The sequence below is a fragment of the Coffea eugenioides genome, chromosome 2 (assembly GCF_003713205.1).
Source record: "Coffea eugenioides isolate CCC68of chromosome 2, Ceug_1.0, whole genome shotgun sequence".
Taxonomy (NCBI): Eukaryota; Viridiplantae; Streptophyta; class Magnoliopsida; order Gentianales; family Rubiaceae; genus Coffea; species Coffea eugenioides.
The window spans coordinates 2,627,128-2,643,522 of NC_040036.1; the positions used below are offsets into that span (position 1 = coordinate 2,627,128).

The following is a 16,395-nucleotide window of genomic DNA, read 5'->3' on the forward strand; positions in this document are numbered from 1 at the left end:
TGTAATTTTAGTAGCAAATATAGCCTTGAACTCAGGGCTACCAAGTTCCACCATCGTACTCAGGGTCTACCCAACCCCATCATAGAGGAGTAAGATTCTTAATCATTCTCCCGATTCAATCAAGTGAAGATGGTCTAAGCATTTGTTTAGGTGTGTAAGTGCCAACTAAGAGTAGGGCCGACACCACCAAAAATGATTCAAAGGAGCGGCATGGCATCGTTTCTGTTCCAATTCATTTCACTATTTCAGCGAGACAGTTACACTCCTCCAACCAACTCCCAATAATATCACCATATCCCCTTCTCCTCTCTTTCTTCCCCCCCCCCCCCCCCCCGTCCCACAAATCTTCAATCCGCTCTTCTAGTATTTTCGTTTGCTACAGTGCTAGTAGTATCTTCTTCTACGCTTAATTCTGCTGCTAGGCTCGCACAACACTAGTTGCTAGTCATGGCAGAAGAGGAAGCCAAAAAAGTAGAGCCCGAGACCGCTTCTTCTGAGCCTCCGCCTCCGGGACCAGAATCCGCTAAAGCTCTTAAAGATGTGGCTGAGGAGAAACCACTAGTCTCAGTAACTGAGGAGAAACCACTAGTCCCAGTTCCTGAGGAGAAACATGATGACTCCAAAGCTCTTGGCATCGTTGAAAGTATGTATGTAAAGTACAATTCACCTTACGATTTCCCTTTTTTTTTGTTTTCTGGAACAATTCTCGGGATGACATCAGTATGTAGTGCAGTAATACTGACAAAATGTATTTTCAGCTGATTGGATTCTTGATTTTGGGGTAAGTTTGCGTTTGCTTGGAAATAAGCCACCTATATTGCATGCTTATTCTTCAAGATTGGTAATTTTGGAAACAATTCTTGATTGTATTTTCATCGGTGGAGTGGAAATACGTCACTTCTGTTGCATACTTATTCTTCAAGATTGGTTTTTTAATTGATTCTCGATCATAATTCAAGCAAACTGACTGTCTATGAAATTACTATCTTATTTATCCAAATTGAATTATAAGGAGGATATGCTAGTAGCATATGATAGTTGTTATTTTTCTCCCAACTCAAGGAGTAAAGTATTATGTTGGTAGCGTGTAGTTAATGGTTAAAAGTTGCTAATTTATGGTTGGGGTGGGAATTAAATTTACTTTTGGGTGTATTCCTGATTGATTTTTATCAGTCTTGTTTAATTGCTAAGCATGATGCTAAACTTGATCCTTTTTATTTTTGGGGTGGGGGGGGGGGACTTGATCATATCGAAATGAATATACACCAAAATTGGAGATAAACTAGTTATAATATTTTTGTCTTTCTCTGTTTGTGTGATTTTTTTTTTTTTTAATCCTCATATCCATATGGGTTGATACCATCTCTCATCGCCCGCCTAATTGGACGTAAGGAGCCTTCAAATGATTGGAACAGATTTCTTCCTCTATTTTGCGCTTTAATTGTTTGTTCTTTTTTTTTCTGTCTGTGGCAGAACCTGCTGAAGAGAAACCTGCTGAGGGTTCTATTAACCGAGGTAACATAATTTTGCATGTGTGGTACTGATACACGTATTATTCTGATTCCCACCATGCGGAACTGGAAAGAATATACTCACTTTGCTTGAAATATCCACCCTCAGATGCAGTGCTAGCACGAGTGGCAACAGAGAAGAGGCTGTCTTTGATCAAGGCATGGGAAGAAAGTGAGAAATCTAAAGCTGAAAACAAGTAAGAAGCTTTCCTGATAACTCACCATCTATTGTCTATTCATGGCCTTTTCTATTACTAAAGATGTCTAAGAATACTGAGTACTTTGGTCAATTCTCTTCTTTGGCCTTGGTGGCAAACTTTGACTGCTAACATTTTGGAACTCTGAGGAAACTTTTGACTGCTAACATTTGAACAATGCCTATATGTTACCACACAAAACCATATGCGGTATCAACCAAACCACATAACCAAAAGGCTTTTTTCATTCCAGTTACTGCTTTTTGTTTGTTGTTTGACGGGGTGGGAAGGGGTTTGAAGGTCTGGTAGTTGACAATGTTGACAACCTTCAATCTGAATTTTGTTGACAGAGCTCAGAAAAAGATATCAGCCATTGGGTCCTGGGAGAACAGCATGAAGGCATCTATAGAAGCCGAACTCAGAAAGATTGAGGTAACAAGTCCTCACTAATATTTTTTTTTGCCGAAGTAGAACTGTAACATTAGGTGTCCTTTAGTCTCCATGTTAGCACATCCTTTGTGGGACAAATCATAATTCAAAGGCATTTTTTAGAAGTTAATAGAGTGTGTTAAAAGCTTTACTAGCCAGTTCTGTGAACCATTGAAGAAAATGGCTACTTAAATGCAAGAATATTAGTCAAGGTTCAAGCACTTTCTGCGTTTAAGTGATTCATATATTTAATCTTGCAAAGGATTATATTATATGTGACTCCACAAGCGGGGCATTCTCTTGTTTTCCACTTCATTTTAATTTTTAACAGGTTGATGATCCCATACTTGTCTAGATGTATGTAAACCATTGGCACCATTGCAAGTAAATGGTACTTCAGTTAAGAAGCTTCAATCTCTATCGACACACATGGGTTTTATGGTATGTAGGAAAAGCTGGAGAAACAGAAGGCAGAATATGTAGAGAAAATGAAAAATAAGATCGCTGCCCTCCACAAGTCAGCAGAAGAACAGAAGGCGGCCATTGAGTACAAACGCGGGGAAGATCTCCTCAAGGCAGAAGAGGGAGCAGCAAAATACCGTGCCACTGGAACTGCTCCAAAGAAACTCCTAGGATGTTTCTGAAGCTGAAAATTATCAGGTCTACATGAAAACTGTTGGAATCTGCGTTGTAAATTTTTCATTTTATTGCTTTATTTGTTAATACATGTGTTTGGCTTGCAAAAACTGTGCCACGTTAATTAGCATTCATTGTTGGGTGTGCATAATTATGTATTTTAGCATGTGGAGGATGACAGAATTGTGCATTTGTGACAAGAAAGATTGGAAGAAACCGTTCCTTGTAGTCGAAGCTGTTAAGGTCGATCTTCGGTAGGATATGAATGCAAACAGTAAATTGTCCTGGAAAGCTTGCCGGAAAAATTTAGAAGTGTGCTTGCAACTATAATGTTATCCTTCTTCCTCCTTTATTGACATTTTTTTGTGGTCCCAAAATTTCCCAAGACATTTTCTTGGAACTGTGCTGATTGGGTTGTTATTGCTTAGAAGCTTCAACCTAATCCTTACGCTGCAAACTTGATAAGGTTAGGTTAGATAGACAATCCAGATGTGGCAGTGCCACAAATGTCTTCAGAATAGATTAGTCCTTTCTTTATGTATTTTCCTGGAGACAAACCAAAGAAAAAGAAAGTGTAAAATATAGAAGAGCTTCTTGAGATTAAATATATAGAAAAATCCCTATAGTTTTAAATCTGGTGGTTTGAACTAATTTAAAAAGTGACAGGAATCGTTTGAATTAATGGATTTGAAATACACGTGCTTCTTTTGTAAGTATTTATGCGGAAAATAAACAAATTTTTAATTGATATATCTATTATATCCTTAGAGTTATAATACAAAAAAATTCGCTGTGATTAAGCAAACATACAAAAAAAATCCAATATCTCGTGATTTGAATTAATGTGAAAAATAGATAAAAATCATCTAAATTAACAAGTTTGAGGTTGCTTGATATGAAAAATAATTTTTAAAATCAAATTGTTAGATGATATATCTATCAAAACCTTTAGAACTCATAAAATTTTAAAAAAAATCCAAAACTCCCAAATACAACTCACTTTATTTCTATACATAAAATAAAAGTCACCTTATTTCTATACACAAAATAAATAAATAAGAACTTCTAAACACAACTTACTTTATTCCTATTTACGTTGGTTGGCTCAAGTATAGGGGGTTTTTCCTTAAGTTTGTTTAATAGGATGATTGTTAGAAGATCTTTTATTATTTATATATATTAGGATAATTGGTGTCAAAAGTGTTTGGATACCAAAATTATTCTAAATAATATTTCGCTTGCATCACAAACACATTTCTCAATCTATCTTTTTATATTCCCAATCACCTTTTTATCTCACATACATCACATCATAAAAAGTGCTACAGTAATTATTCCAAATAATATTTCAAATAATACACTATCCAAACAAATGCTTTGAAAGGTTCAAACTATGAGAGGTCGAAATATATGATTTGAAATCATAAGGGGCTTTTTTGATATTTTACTCAGAAAGAAACAAGAAATGCTGGCTGATCCGGAACAAAAAATGCTGACAGGTCTACCGACAAGCTTTCTCTACATTTGCTCAAAGCGATACAGATTTTAGATCACATACGAGAAGACGTATTGAACGGACGTATACAGGAATTTGCATCGAGAATTTGAATGTTACAGGTCCACTTTAATATTGTTTTGTCGACTAATCTACCTCTTGTTATAAAAGGATTTTGGCACATTTCTCGTTAAGCATTTTGTACGCAGATCATTAATAAGAGAAAAATAGAGCACGTCCTTCAAGGCTTTAATGCTCAAGAAGCCTAACAAAATTGGTTATGCACTCACCCTGGGGGAGGGGGAGGAGGACGAGGAGAACCGGTTATGGAAAATGACGGAGAAGGTGTATTCAGTAATAACGACACACAAAAAAGAAAGAAGTTTTTCTGCCTTTTCCAAAACCCAGTACATATACAAATTGCCAAAACTGTTTGGTTTGCTACCTGATTTACTGTCCTCTGGGACTAGAGCTCCTTGATTTAGAGTTTTAAACAGCCAGCGGCTGTAATTAGCAAAACATGTAAATAATTACTGCAGCAGTTTTTCAGATGTAAGTTGCTATAACCACAACTATAATTGTTTCCAAGGATAGCAGTCAGTCAGTGAAATTGGTTCTTGCAGGTACATGGAGACATCATCAATAGGTTCTTGCAGAAATTCCATATCATTACCATTCGGTAAATCTTGCAGTAGCTGCATCTTTGTTTCTGAGGAATTATCCAATTCATGTGACTTTGAGGAATCAGAACCAGTAAGCAGCTCTTCTGAATTATGGCAGCTCATATGCTCTTCCTGCTTCTGATTTTCAGTGGCATCAGCAGAGCCAAATATCCTTGCAGAATCAGTCTGTGTTGTAACTCCAGAAGTTGATTCATCTTTTATGGATGATGACACTTGAGACAAAGGACTCTGACAAGCGACTCCTTGACGAAATGATTCTCCAACTTCAGAATTCCAAAGACGAAGGAAGTAGTCGCATTCCGTTTTAGCTGCTGATGATGAGCTCAGGAGTAAAGGATCCATTGATAGCCGGGCCTCTGCTTCAAGTCTGGCACTTTCCCACTGCACCATGTGGCGAGTTGATGGAGTTTCCAATCCAAAGTCATCAGATGTTAAAATGGACTCTGGCTGGTCGAGGCTTGCTTTAACACGCTTCTTTAGATGCGAGTTCCAGAAGTTCTTGATTTCATTGTCTGTTCTTCCAGGTAAGTGAGAAGCTATAGCTGCCCATCTATGATTAAATTTGAGAAGATGAATAGAATATCAAAACTATAAAATGTCAAGCAATTTGATACATAAAGCTAACAAAAATAGCCAATCAAACAGGCAAAATAACTGAATCAATAATTTTTGCTATTCAGGAAAAGGCATAGAAAGGAATAGGCGCCAGTTACTGGAATTAGAGGCATAAGTGGAAAATTTTCATATCCAAGGGCAGCAAGTGTACTGAGGTCATCCTTATCATGGTTCTTAGAAAAATATCCATCAGCAAGCTTGTAGTGCTAAATCATCCACAAGAATATCATGCCACCTATGTGTTTCAGTTAAGAAAGGATAATCAAAGTTACATGAGACAAAAACATGGCTTGTAACACCAGAAATGCAAGTCAACTAAGATTGCAGAACACTGAGAGGAGAAGAAGCCTGTTAACCAGTTTCTTGCATCAATATAGTCCACCGAGAAAAGATCTAAGTGGTACAGAGAGGAGAAGAAGCTTTTAAGTATTGGCTTTCCAAACACGACAAGTATATAAATCTTGCTAGTCATGTTGGCTTGTTAATCAGTATAGTTGTATCATGCAAGGAATGATTTGTATCAAATTCTCAAAATGTTAAGCAAAAGACATAAAGTAACAGACACGGTAGCATCAAGATGTAATTAAACTGAACAAACATATAGATGTGGCAGAAAATTTAGCACGTCAAACATCAAAGTAATGAAAGAATTGTAGCCAACTAGCCTAACTTGCTAACCAACATACCAGTCAATGGGATAAAAATATAATTGACTCTGCATGTAGAAAGGAGTAATTAACTTAATTTATCATTTACTTGTTGCCTAGCATGGTATGCAGCTGCATGATAGAAGCTTCTTCCTCGGGACAGAATGGACCACGTTTAATACCAGGACGGAGATAATTTGTCCACCGAAGTCGGCAGCTCTTGCCACATCGAAGGAGACCTAAATAAAAGATTCAGAAAAAGATTCACTTTTCAGTTTTGTAGATACATTTCATTGAGATTTACACCATCTATAGACGTGGGTGTCCTGTTCTAGGCCTTTATTTGGCTAGGTGAATGTAAAAAGTTACTTTGCAACTTATGCTGACTAGTGGCTATTAAATCTCCAGAAATGAAGGCCAAGAAAGTAACAATCCGGTAGTCTAGAAAACAAATGCATCATTTACTGTTTCAACTCTATTCATCAAGTACCTCTAAGTGATGCAATCGAGAGCTAACTATTGGTATTATGAAGAGGAAGAAATGTCCTCGAATTTGATAAATTTCCATAGTAAGGTGTAACATGAGGAATAGCGGTGTTACCGTCAGGTTGGAACTGTGCCATTGTGGAACATGAAGTTTTTCCTACCATGTCTTAGAGCCCTTGGTGATAGATAATATGGCTATAGCAGCACAAAATTGAAACATTTAACATACTCCAACACACTAATTTAACTGTTGCCTTCTCTTGGTAATTAGGTCCTGAATTTATGTAAATAACATGGTGTCAATTTTAATTCGTGAGCAAAAGAAGGGAAAGTCCATGAGAAGAGTAGCTCATCTTCGTGTCGCTACTCACTAGCTGATCCACAAAGACAGGAGACAAAAAAAGGAGATGGACCTTTCCTCTTCTGACCAACTAGACATATTTTTTCATGTTTTGTCTAATGAATCTGGGCTGCAAAATAAGCTGGAAGGATCAGTAGCCAACCAAAAAGAAAATTTCCAAGATGCAACTTGATCCATCAAACAGTCCCATGCGGGCCATGCCTTATGCCAGCTTAGATGCCACAAACACTCAGACAAGAAAGAAAGAAAGAAAGAAAGAAAAAGTTACAAGATGGAAAGAAAGAGAAGACAACCTGCAAGTTTAGGGAGGGATCGCCAGGTACCATGCCCATTCTTGTTGATGTAGTCAACAAGAGTCTTGTCCTCTTCAGGACTCCATGCCCCTTTCTTCACTGCCTCTTTATCACAACATGGTGATCTTCCCATCTTCTTTTGCTTCGTCTCTCGTTTCTTCTTCTTTTCCATGTTCCTCATTCAAGCAACTACAACCGCAGAAAAAAATCCCACAAACAAATTACTGCCACTACTTAACATTTCAAAAATCCACTGGTTCATTTGAACAAAAGAAAGAAAAAAAATTGTTTTTTCTTGTGCACAAGAAAGAAAAAGAGAGAGTGAGAAAAGGAAAGAGGGACAAGAGGCTTTCAGATGATATAAATTGTGAGGGAAAAAAGAAAGGACTTTAAAGCACAAGAATGGAATCTCAAGACTATAAATGCATGAGGATCAGATTCATACAATAAGGGAAGTCATTATGGCAGACATCCAGAGACGACCACTGCAACAGAGTACCAACATTTCTATCTCTTTCATTTCTGCCCCCTCTGCATTTACTCCTTCCTTTGTGCCAATAAATACTTTTACATCAATTTATTTCCAAGAGCCACATTCTAACTACTAAGTATGATTCAAGGAGCAAAAGAATTCTTCTTACTGACGACTAATTACGACTATAAAGTTTCAACCTTTGGTCAAAGCAGAAAATTTTAATGCAATCCCATCTCAACAAATAGCACAAATATGTGAACGCATGCTGCTACTAATACATACACGCAGAGAGTATTACATGACAACAACATGTCCTGTGCTCGAGTCTGTTTTAGCGTGTGAGAAAGAAGATGATCGAATTCTCACCGGAAAATCCAGCAAGAGGAGAGCGGTGATTGGTTTGGACGTCGGTCTTGTGTTGGTTTTTGCTGTTAGCTGTCATAGTAGTGAAAATGCTGATGACTCGAGTCAGCAGAAAAGATGGCAAAAAGATTGTGAAACACCACTGCTCCACAGACGTCAGAGTGCCGACGCTAGTTTTGTTAGGGGGACTGGTTGGTTTGATGAGATTACCTAAGGCCACTTGGACTTTTCCGGGGAGCAACCGTGACAAAGTCGGTGGTTTTGTTACACGTGTCATGTGTTTTCCTACTGTTTCTTTCACCTCACCTGTGTTTTAATTTCGTGACTAGACTAAATAGACTAATGGGGTATAAATATTTTTTTTTTTAAAAAAAGGGGGGGCGATGATACAGTAGTGGCTGGTTTATTTCTTGGGGAAATACGAAAAGAGGGTAGTGTTGTTGGCTTGGCTCTGACCTTTTTCTTTTTCTTCCTCCTGTTGGTCAAGTACTGCTACTAGTAAACAGCTAGCATTTGTTTGCGTGTCTTTACATTACTTGGATGAGACGAGACTTTTTTAACGCCAGAGGAGGCAAACAAATGTCAACGTGGCGCTAATTTCCCTCCAATTAGATGGCAGGTGACTTTTTTCTAAAATCCCAAACTGACCCTTAAATTATTGCTGAATTACCAATTGGCCCACGAAGTTCTTTTTTTGAAAGGTGACAGACTTGACAGTGAAAATGACGTCTAGAATCGCCGTGGTTTCAGATTCCAGACGGTACAAAAACATATCCCTCGGGGGACAAGCAGTTTTCTGTTTTCCTTTTGTTGTTTTTCTTTCCTAATTAATAATATGATGACCAAACATGCCATTTTTTTTGGGCATCTTTTGTTGTCCTTTACATAGGTATACGTATCTGTTATGCATTTATTTTAGAATAAATTTTATATATACTAATAATACATACACTATTATTATTATATTCATAACATGTATATAAAAATTAAATTTTAAATTCAAATTTTACATAGTTATCATTCATCCAATACTGACAATGTGATGGTAGAAAAGATTAATCTTTTATTTTAATCATTTCTAATAAGGAATTAAGTATGTAAAATCAAACGGTGGTTTGTATAAAATCGGGTACGTAAGTGAATTATTGCAGATCATTTTGTGAAAAGAGCTTTTGATACCATTGTTAATTCTTTTTTTTTTTTGAAGCACTAACTGTATTCGACAGGGACAGTGACTTTTTTGTCCCCTGACAATGTTAAATGGCCAATAAATAAATTCAGGATCTTGTGGACCAAAAGTTGTACCACCGTTCACTACCTTAAATGTTTGGGTACTAACGTGTTCAGTCCCTTTCCTTTGACGCACAGAACGCACCCAAGATTTTTAGATTATTGATTCGTGCCACCAAAGTTGCTTCCTAGGTCCGTGTCCTTGTGTACCGTGGGCCACTTCTCCCTTCGATTTTTGATGTTTCTGCAATGAATCGGCCCATTGGGGATGTACGTATCATTCAGTTTGATCCAGATCTTTCTTAGTATAATATTTGGTACAAATTTATATAATTTCAGCAGTGTAATTGTAAAATTTGTTAAATCGTACAACTAAATATATTCATCGTCCCATTACAAAACCATTATAGTATGGGCTTTTCCATGTATAACTTAATCGCCGCCCTTTGCTTCCTAAAGCATTTCTCCACCGGACAATGCTATAGTGCCTATAGTTATGATAACGATATTAGGGAAACCTGCTATTATAGGTTTTTATTACCTTTAATGACAGATCAAAATTTTTAGCGACTTTTTTAAATATTATATTAAAATAATTAATATTAACTTTAGTAAGTTTTTAATTAAAACTAGTAAGTATATGCCTGAAAGATAAGTTTTAGTCAGAAATAGAAATTTACACTTTGAGTAATTTAATTTACTTATTATTTGACAAAATTTACTTTTTTTAAAATTAAACTTACTAATACTAAAAGTAAAAAATTTACATATTTAAGTAAAAAAATCACCGGTTTCTGAAAACGGTTTTGGGTTATCACATCTCTCTAAAGTTGCTTGCCTTCTTTTTATTTTCTTCTCACCTCACGATATGATGGAATAGAAATTTTTTCCTGGCAAAATTTTCCTGGCAAGATTACGAAAGTTCTGATCGAGAATCGCCGGACGGATTCGAGAACGAAGATTCTGACTCCCACTGGATGCCGTTTAAAGGCCCTTCCAGCAAGGTATAGTTGCAAACAAAATGATTTGTGTTTTTGTTATTCCACTGAAAATTGAATATTCTTCTGCATATTCATTGTTCCGTTTTGTTTTTGTTTTGATTTTATCGTAGTTTTAGATGACAATGAAGGAGAGGCTTTTGCTAGTGAATTGAAAATTGTACCCTTCGTATTTTGTGCATCTTCTGTTCCTTCTTATTTAAGTTTTATACATCTTCTGGCAATGACTCCCACTGGATGCCGTTTAAAGGCCCTTCCAGCAAGGTATAGTTGCAAACAAAATGATGGTAGTAGTATGTTGTCGTTTATGTGAAAAGTGGTTAATTTGGGAATGCATATAAGGTGTTTGGTGAAATGTCCAAAAGAAATTTGTATGATATGATCGATGCCTGTACGGGGTTAGAAAGCACCGAACAACTTGATTAAAACCACGTTGACGAATTTCAGTTACGCCAGCCAACTTGCACTAGGAAACAAAAATGTCAAATGCACTTCATCATTTATTGGTAAGAATTGATACTTTAATTTTACAATAAGTTTGGTTAAACTATAAAGGAGGTAAATGTAATTAAACCCCAAAAGTATTAACCGCTCCTTCTTTTTATTTTTTTATTTTTTAATAACTTAGTTTCAGTCTTGTGCTCAGCAACTTTTTGCTTGCATGATTTAGATCAGAAAGAATAAATTCAAATAATCAAATGTCATGGACTTCTCTTTACGTGGTGATTACTTAGGAAGCTTATTTACCAGTTGGAAATGTTAGTTGCTCTTCTTGAAACTGCAGTTTCTATGATTTGAAGTGGTTTCAATCTTTGCTATGATTATGTGTTGTTGTGGCCTTTTTTTAATACAAATCTTGTGATGGTTTGTAGTGAATGAACCAAATTTCAGCCAAGACCATTAAGGAATTTTATTCTTGAGAGGGTACAAATTTTTTTGTTCGTCTTTGCTCTAAAATTTTAGGATTATTTAAGTTTCTTGGAAGGTAGTTTAATGCGTTTTGATTGTAAATCTGAACATAATCTCCTTAGTTTGCAATTTCTAGTGTTTACTTGTTTTAATGTGAATAATTTCAGCTTGCTTGGAAAAAAGTTTGGTTAATGATGGCGTTTAATTTCAAGAATTGGCATTTCAGAACATTCAATTTTTCTAAATTTCAATTGGAAGTTAACCTTGTTTGTGGCAGTCTCGAGAAGTTAAACCTTTTACAAAAGGTTTAAGATCCAGTAATCCTGTGTACACTTCCATATTTTCCATCATTTTAGTCACTTCAGATATTGTTAGCATCCAAGTGCTCTTGGGTTTGTAAACCAGAAATTTCAATTCAAACTGAAGCTTTTGATAGTGATATCAGCGCCCTTGACGCTGGTGATTTTGTTCTCAAATCAAGTTACTAGCCTTTTGATTGTTTCAGTTTTCTGAACCCAAAGTCTTTGTGATCTAAATTCAGTTCTTGGCCATGTAATCTTGTCATGCTTAGATATCTATATCTAGTGTCCTGCCAGCTTAATTTTGGTGCGTAAGTATCAGTTATTAAAAGTTACTAAATGATATTAAATCTCATGTTGCTATTTTTGTTAGTGGTTAAACATTCAAAGGCATTAATCACTTAATCCTAAATGAATTTATTTAACTTGTGTGAAGTTGAAATTATTATATTTGGACAAATAATGTATTATATTATTTTTTACTTTTATACTGTTTTAATTTATTTTATATTTGTTTGGATAAAACACTTTTACAGTGTTTTAATTTATTTTTGATTTGGTTTGGGATTATTTATTTAAATTTTTATTATTTGATTATGTAATTAGTATTGTGCAAAATTGGTTTTATTAGAAATTACAGTGGTAAATTAATAAATTAAAATTAAGTTTCGGGTCATTCGGGTCGACTCGTCAACCCACCGACCTGAAATTTTTGGGTTCGAGTCAGATATCCTGACCTGTTTCGGGTTAGCAAGTCAGGTTCGGATCAATAAATTTTCTATTATACCCGGTCTCAACCCGACCCGCCAATCCGATTTGGACTCAATTGCCACCCCTAATTATATTGGTAAAAAAAGACATATTTTACAAATTATTCCAATTTATTTAGAAAATGTTACTAATTTCATTACAAATTATGAAATGTAATCATGGTTTACTAAGTTTTTACTAAACATAAATACTGCATACAAAAGGAAAAGATATTTGACTTTGTTTTACTTTGATTAGAAAAACTTGTGGTAGTAATAACGAAATAGTGACAGTGATGCAAATTTCAAATCAACAACCAACGTACACTTAATTACGGTAATTTTTTAGTTGATTTGACTAATATATGCCATAAAGTAGTAAGATTTGATCATTTATAAATTGACAATTTTAGCAGTTTATATACCATTCACTATAAAAATTGGTTATTATAAAATGACATTTTATAATAATTTACATACTATTTGGCAATTAAAAGTAAGTTTGATAAAAAAAATGTGCATATAAATCCATATTGTGAATGATACAAAATATATTTGAAACTCACGAAACTTAATAGATAGGTAAATTTACTATAATTTTAAAAGATTACGCTACATTAGTACAACTTTACCTTTTATACTTGTGACCTAGAAAATAAATTTATTAAAACACATAACATTTATAAATGATACATACATTTATTAAAATGCTTAAAACACAAAACATTTATGAATGAAACATACAATCATGTATTATACATTTATGTTACCAACAACTACTAACTATAATATTAAGTTTCAATCATTAATAAAAAAATCTTAACACTATTTTAAATAAACTTCCTAATACTTGTTTCATATAAGTTTCTTTAAGTAAAATAGTAAATTTATGCCACAAACTAGTAAGTTTTGATGATTAACCAAATTTACTATTCTATCAACAAGATTTACCATTAATCTATAAAAATTTACTATTACTCGAACTAAACTTACTCTCAAAAAACTAAGTTTCGAATATAGAGTAGTAATTTATTTTTTTAAAAAAAGTAACTTTCATTTTTATTTCAATTTACTTTATGAGACATAAATAGGATAACACTTATATGACCATTTTTTATTTATTTTTGATTTACTTTTAACGGCCATTTGATTATTTGATAGGCCTATCCACCTAAATAGGATAACACTTAAAAATAAGAAAGTAAGTTTCCCATCTAAAATAGTAAGTTAACAGTAATAAATTAGTAACTTTTATACTTCAAAATAAAAATTGGAATAAATATTAAACTTACTTTTTAAATAAATAAATTACTACTTTATATCCCAAACTTACTTTTTAGAGTGTAAGTTTAACTCAAGTAATAGTAAGTTTTTATACATAAATAGTAATTCTTACTGATAACATGGTAAAATTGATTAATAATCAAAACTTACTGATTTATGGGACACATGTACTATTTTACTTTAAAACATATTTCAAACTAGTATTAGGAAATTTATTTGAAATAACGATAAGATGTTTTATTAATGATTAATTCTTAGTATCTTAGTTAGTAAGTACTCATAATATATCTGTATAATACATGATTATAGTTATCATTTAAAAAAAATTTATTTACATATTTTAAAATACTATGAAAAATAGTTTGACTTTTCACATAATCTTGTAAAATATGTAATAAAATTTTGTCGTATTATAAGTTTTTAATCATTTTCAATTTTTGAAAAGTTTGAAAGTTTGGATAACAATAACAACAAATCTTCCTAGTTATATATAGAATATTACTTGTTTATATATCAAAATTTTTATAATTTAACACCTATGAATATAATAAGATGATAAAGTTTTAATAAATTTACATCTGAGACACAAGAAATAATAAGAGTGAAAGCCTAAACAAATGAGAAATAATATAATAATAAAAATGACAAAATATATAACAATTAATATAAGAAAATCAGTATGATCTGGATTTTTTTTCCTTGCGAGATTGTTCATAAGATAGGATCCAATAATTATAAATGAAAATCACATGCATATATAATCTATTGTAAAATTTAAATTACATTTAGTTCACGTATAAAATGGTCCTAAAATAATTAGTACACTATGATACAATGTTATTTTAACAACAAAATTTTTTTTTTACTAAAAGTCTGAAATATCCATGACATACGTATGAGGGATACTTTACCATATTTGTATCTCACATCTAATCATGAAAGTTAATTTGAGAAAAAATATTTTTGACAATAGAATTATTTTGAATTTAGTCAACAAGTTGAGATTTTTTAAACAATAAAAGTAGTCAGATTTAGTCAATTGTGAATTCATAATTTTAACAGTTTACATAAAATTCATCTATAAAAAATTATAATTATTATAAAATGACCTTTTATAATAATTCACTTACCATTTGCCAATAAAAAAAGGAGTTTAATAGAAAACATATGGATACAAATCCATAATGTAAATGATACAAAGTATGTTTGAAAGTCACAGAACTTAACATATGGGTAATTTTACTATAATTTTCAAAGATTATGCTATGTTAATACAACTTTAATTTTTATACTTGTGACCCAGAAAATAAAAGGGAGTGTTTGGATACAAAACTTATCCCAAATAATATTTCGCTTGCATCATAAACATATTTTCCAACCCACTTTTTTATCTCACATACATCACATCACAAAAAGTGCTACAGTAATTATTCCAAATAATATTTCAAATAATACCCTATCCAAACAAACAAAAATTTATTAAGACTTTACCATTTCATAAAATTCATAGGCATTAATATATGAAAATTGCGTACCATTTTATTATATTCATAGGTGTCCATATATGGAAATTGTGATGTACAGATAAGTGCAATTCTATATATAACTCGAAAGATTTGTTGTTACTATCATCCAAACTTTCTAACCTTTCAAAAATTCAAAAATAATTCAAAATTTATAATATGACAAATTATTCTTACATATTTTTATGACGTATATGCAAAAAAAAAAAAAAAAAGTTTTCATAGTATATTTAAAATGTTTAAAACATATAACATTTATAAATGATACGTACAATTGTGTATCATACATTTACATTACGAGCAATTACTAACTATAATAATAAGCTTCAATTATTAATAAAAATCTTAGCATTATTTCAAATAAATTTCCTAATACTTGTTTCATATAAGTTTCATTAAGTAAAATAGTTAATTTATGCCACAAACTAGTAAGTTTTGATGATTAACCAAATTTACTATTCTATCAACAATATTTACTATTAATCTATAAAAACTTACTATTATTTGAACTAAACTTACTCTCAAAAAGTAAGTTTCAGATATAGTGTAGTTATTTACTTCAAAAAAAAAGTAAGTTCCATATTTATTCAAATTTACTTTTTGAGACATAAAAGTTACTAATTTCTTGAGTTAACTTACTATTTTTAATGTAAAACTTACTAACCTATTTTTAGGTACTATTTTATTTAGATGATCAGTACAACATGTAATCAAATGGTCGCTAAAAGTGTTTTTACCTGTTATATCAGGTAAAAACAGTTTCGTTACCATAACGATCGTTACTTTCAGACTTTTCCTAAAGCAGTGTAATTGTAAAATTTGTTAAATCGTACAACTAAATATATTCATCGTCCCATTACAAAACCATTATAGTATGGGCTTTTCCATGTATAACTTAATCGCCGCCCTTTGCTTCCTAAAGCATTTCTCCACCGCGTAAGGGCATCTTGATAGCAAACAAAGGATAACTTCTTCCTCAAGTCGTCTCAAAATTTGCCCAACTTCTGCGCCTCCCTTATCCGGTTATCCATCCCCAAGCACATATAAAAAGTTCCTTAAACTCCTCTTTAGCTCTCCATTCATCAGAGCCCGTCAGAATTTGGCCAACCCAAAAAGCAAGAAAGGCCCTTCTACCCGTTTTTTTTTTTTTTTCTTTCACTTCCTTCCTTCTATTTCTAGTTTCTTCTTCAATTCCAATTACTATATTATATC

General features: G+C 33.0%; 2 protein-coding genes across 2 annotated transcripts; one reads left to right on the plus strand and one right to left on the minus strand.

The window, feature by feature from the left end:
* The first annotated feature begins 242 nt into the window (after nucleotides 1-242).
* On the plus strand, nucleotides 243-3,131 carry LOC113761942 (remorin-like). Its single transcript, XM_027305139.1, has 5 exons — nucleotides 243-643; nucleotides 1,474-1,515; nucleotides 1,621-1,708; nucleotides 2,059-2,140; nucleotides 2,587-3,131. Exons 1-5 carry the CDS (start codon nucleotides 448-450, stop codon nucleotides 2,779-2,781), a joined length of 603 nt encoding a protein of 200 aa, XP_027160940.1. The 5' UTR covers nucleotides 243-447; the 3' UTR covers nucleotides 2,782-3,131.
* A 1,512-nt stretch (nucleotides 3,132-4,643) lies between these two features.
* On the minus strand, nucleotides 4,644-8,345 carry LOC113762479 (transcription factor MYB41-like). Its single transcript, XM_027305944.1, has 4 exons — nucleotides 8,195-8,345; nucleotides 7,354-7,542; nucleotides 6,323-6,452; nucleotides 4,644-5,501 (listed from the first exon to the last, which is right to left on the minus strand). Exons 2-4 carry the CDS (start codon nucleotides 7,532-7,534, stop codon nucleotides 4,841-4,843), a joined length of 972 nt encoding a protein of 323 aa, XP_027161745.1. The 5' UTR covers nucleotides 7,535-7,542; nucleotides 8,195-8,345; the 3' UTR covers nucleotides 4,644-4,840.
* Between the last annotated feature and the right edge of the window lie 8,050 nt (nucleotides 8,346-16,395).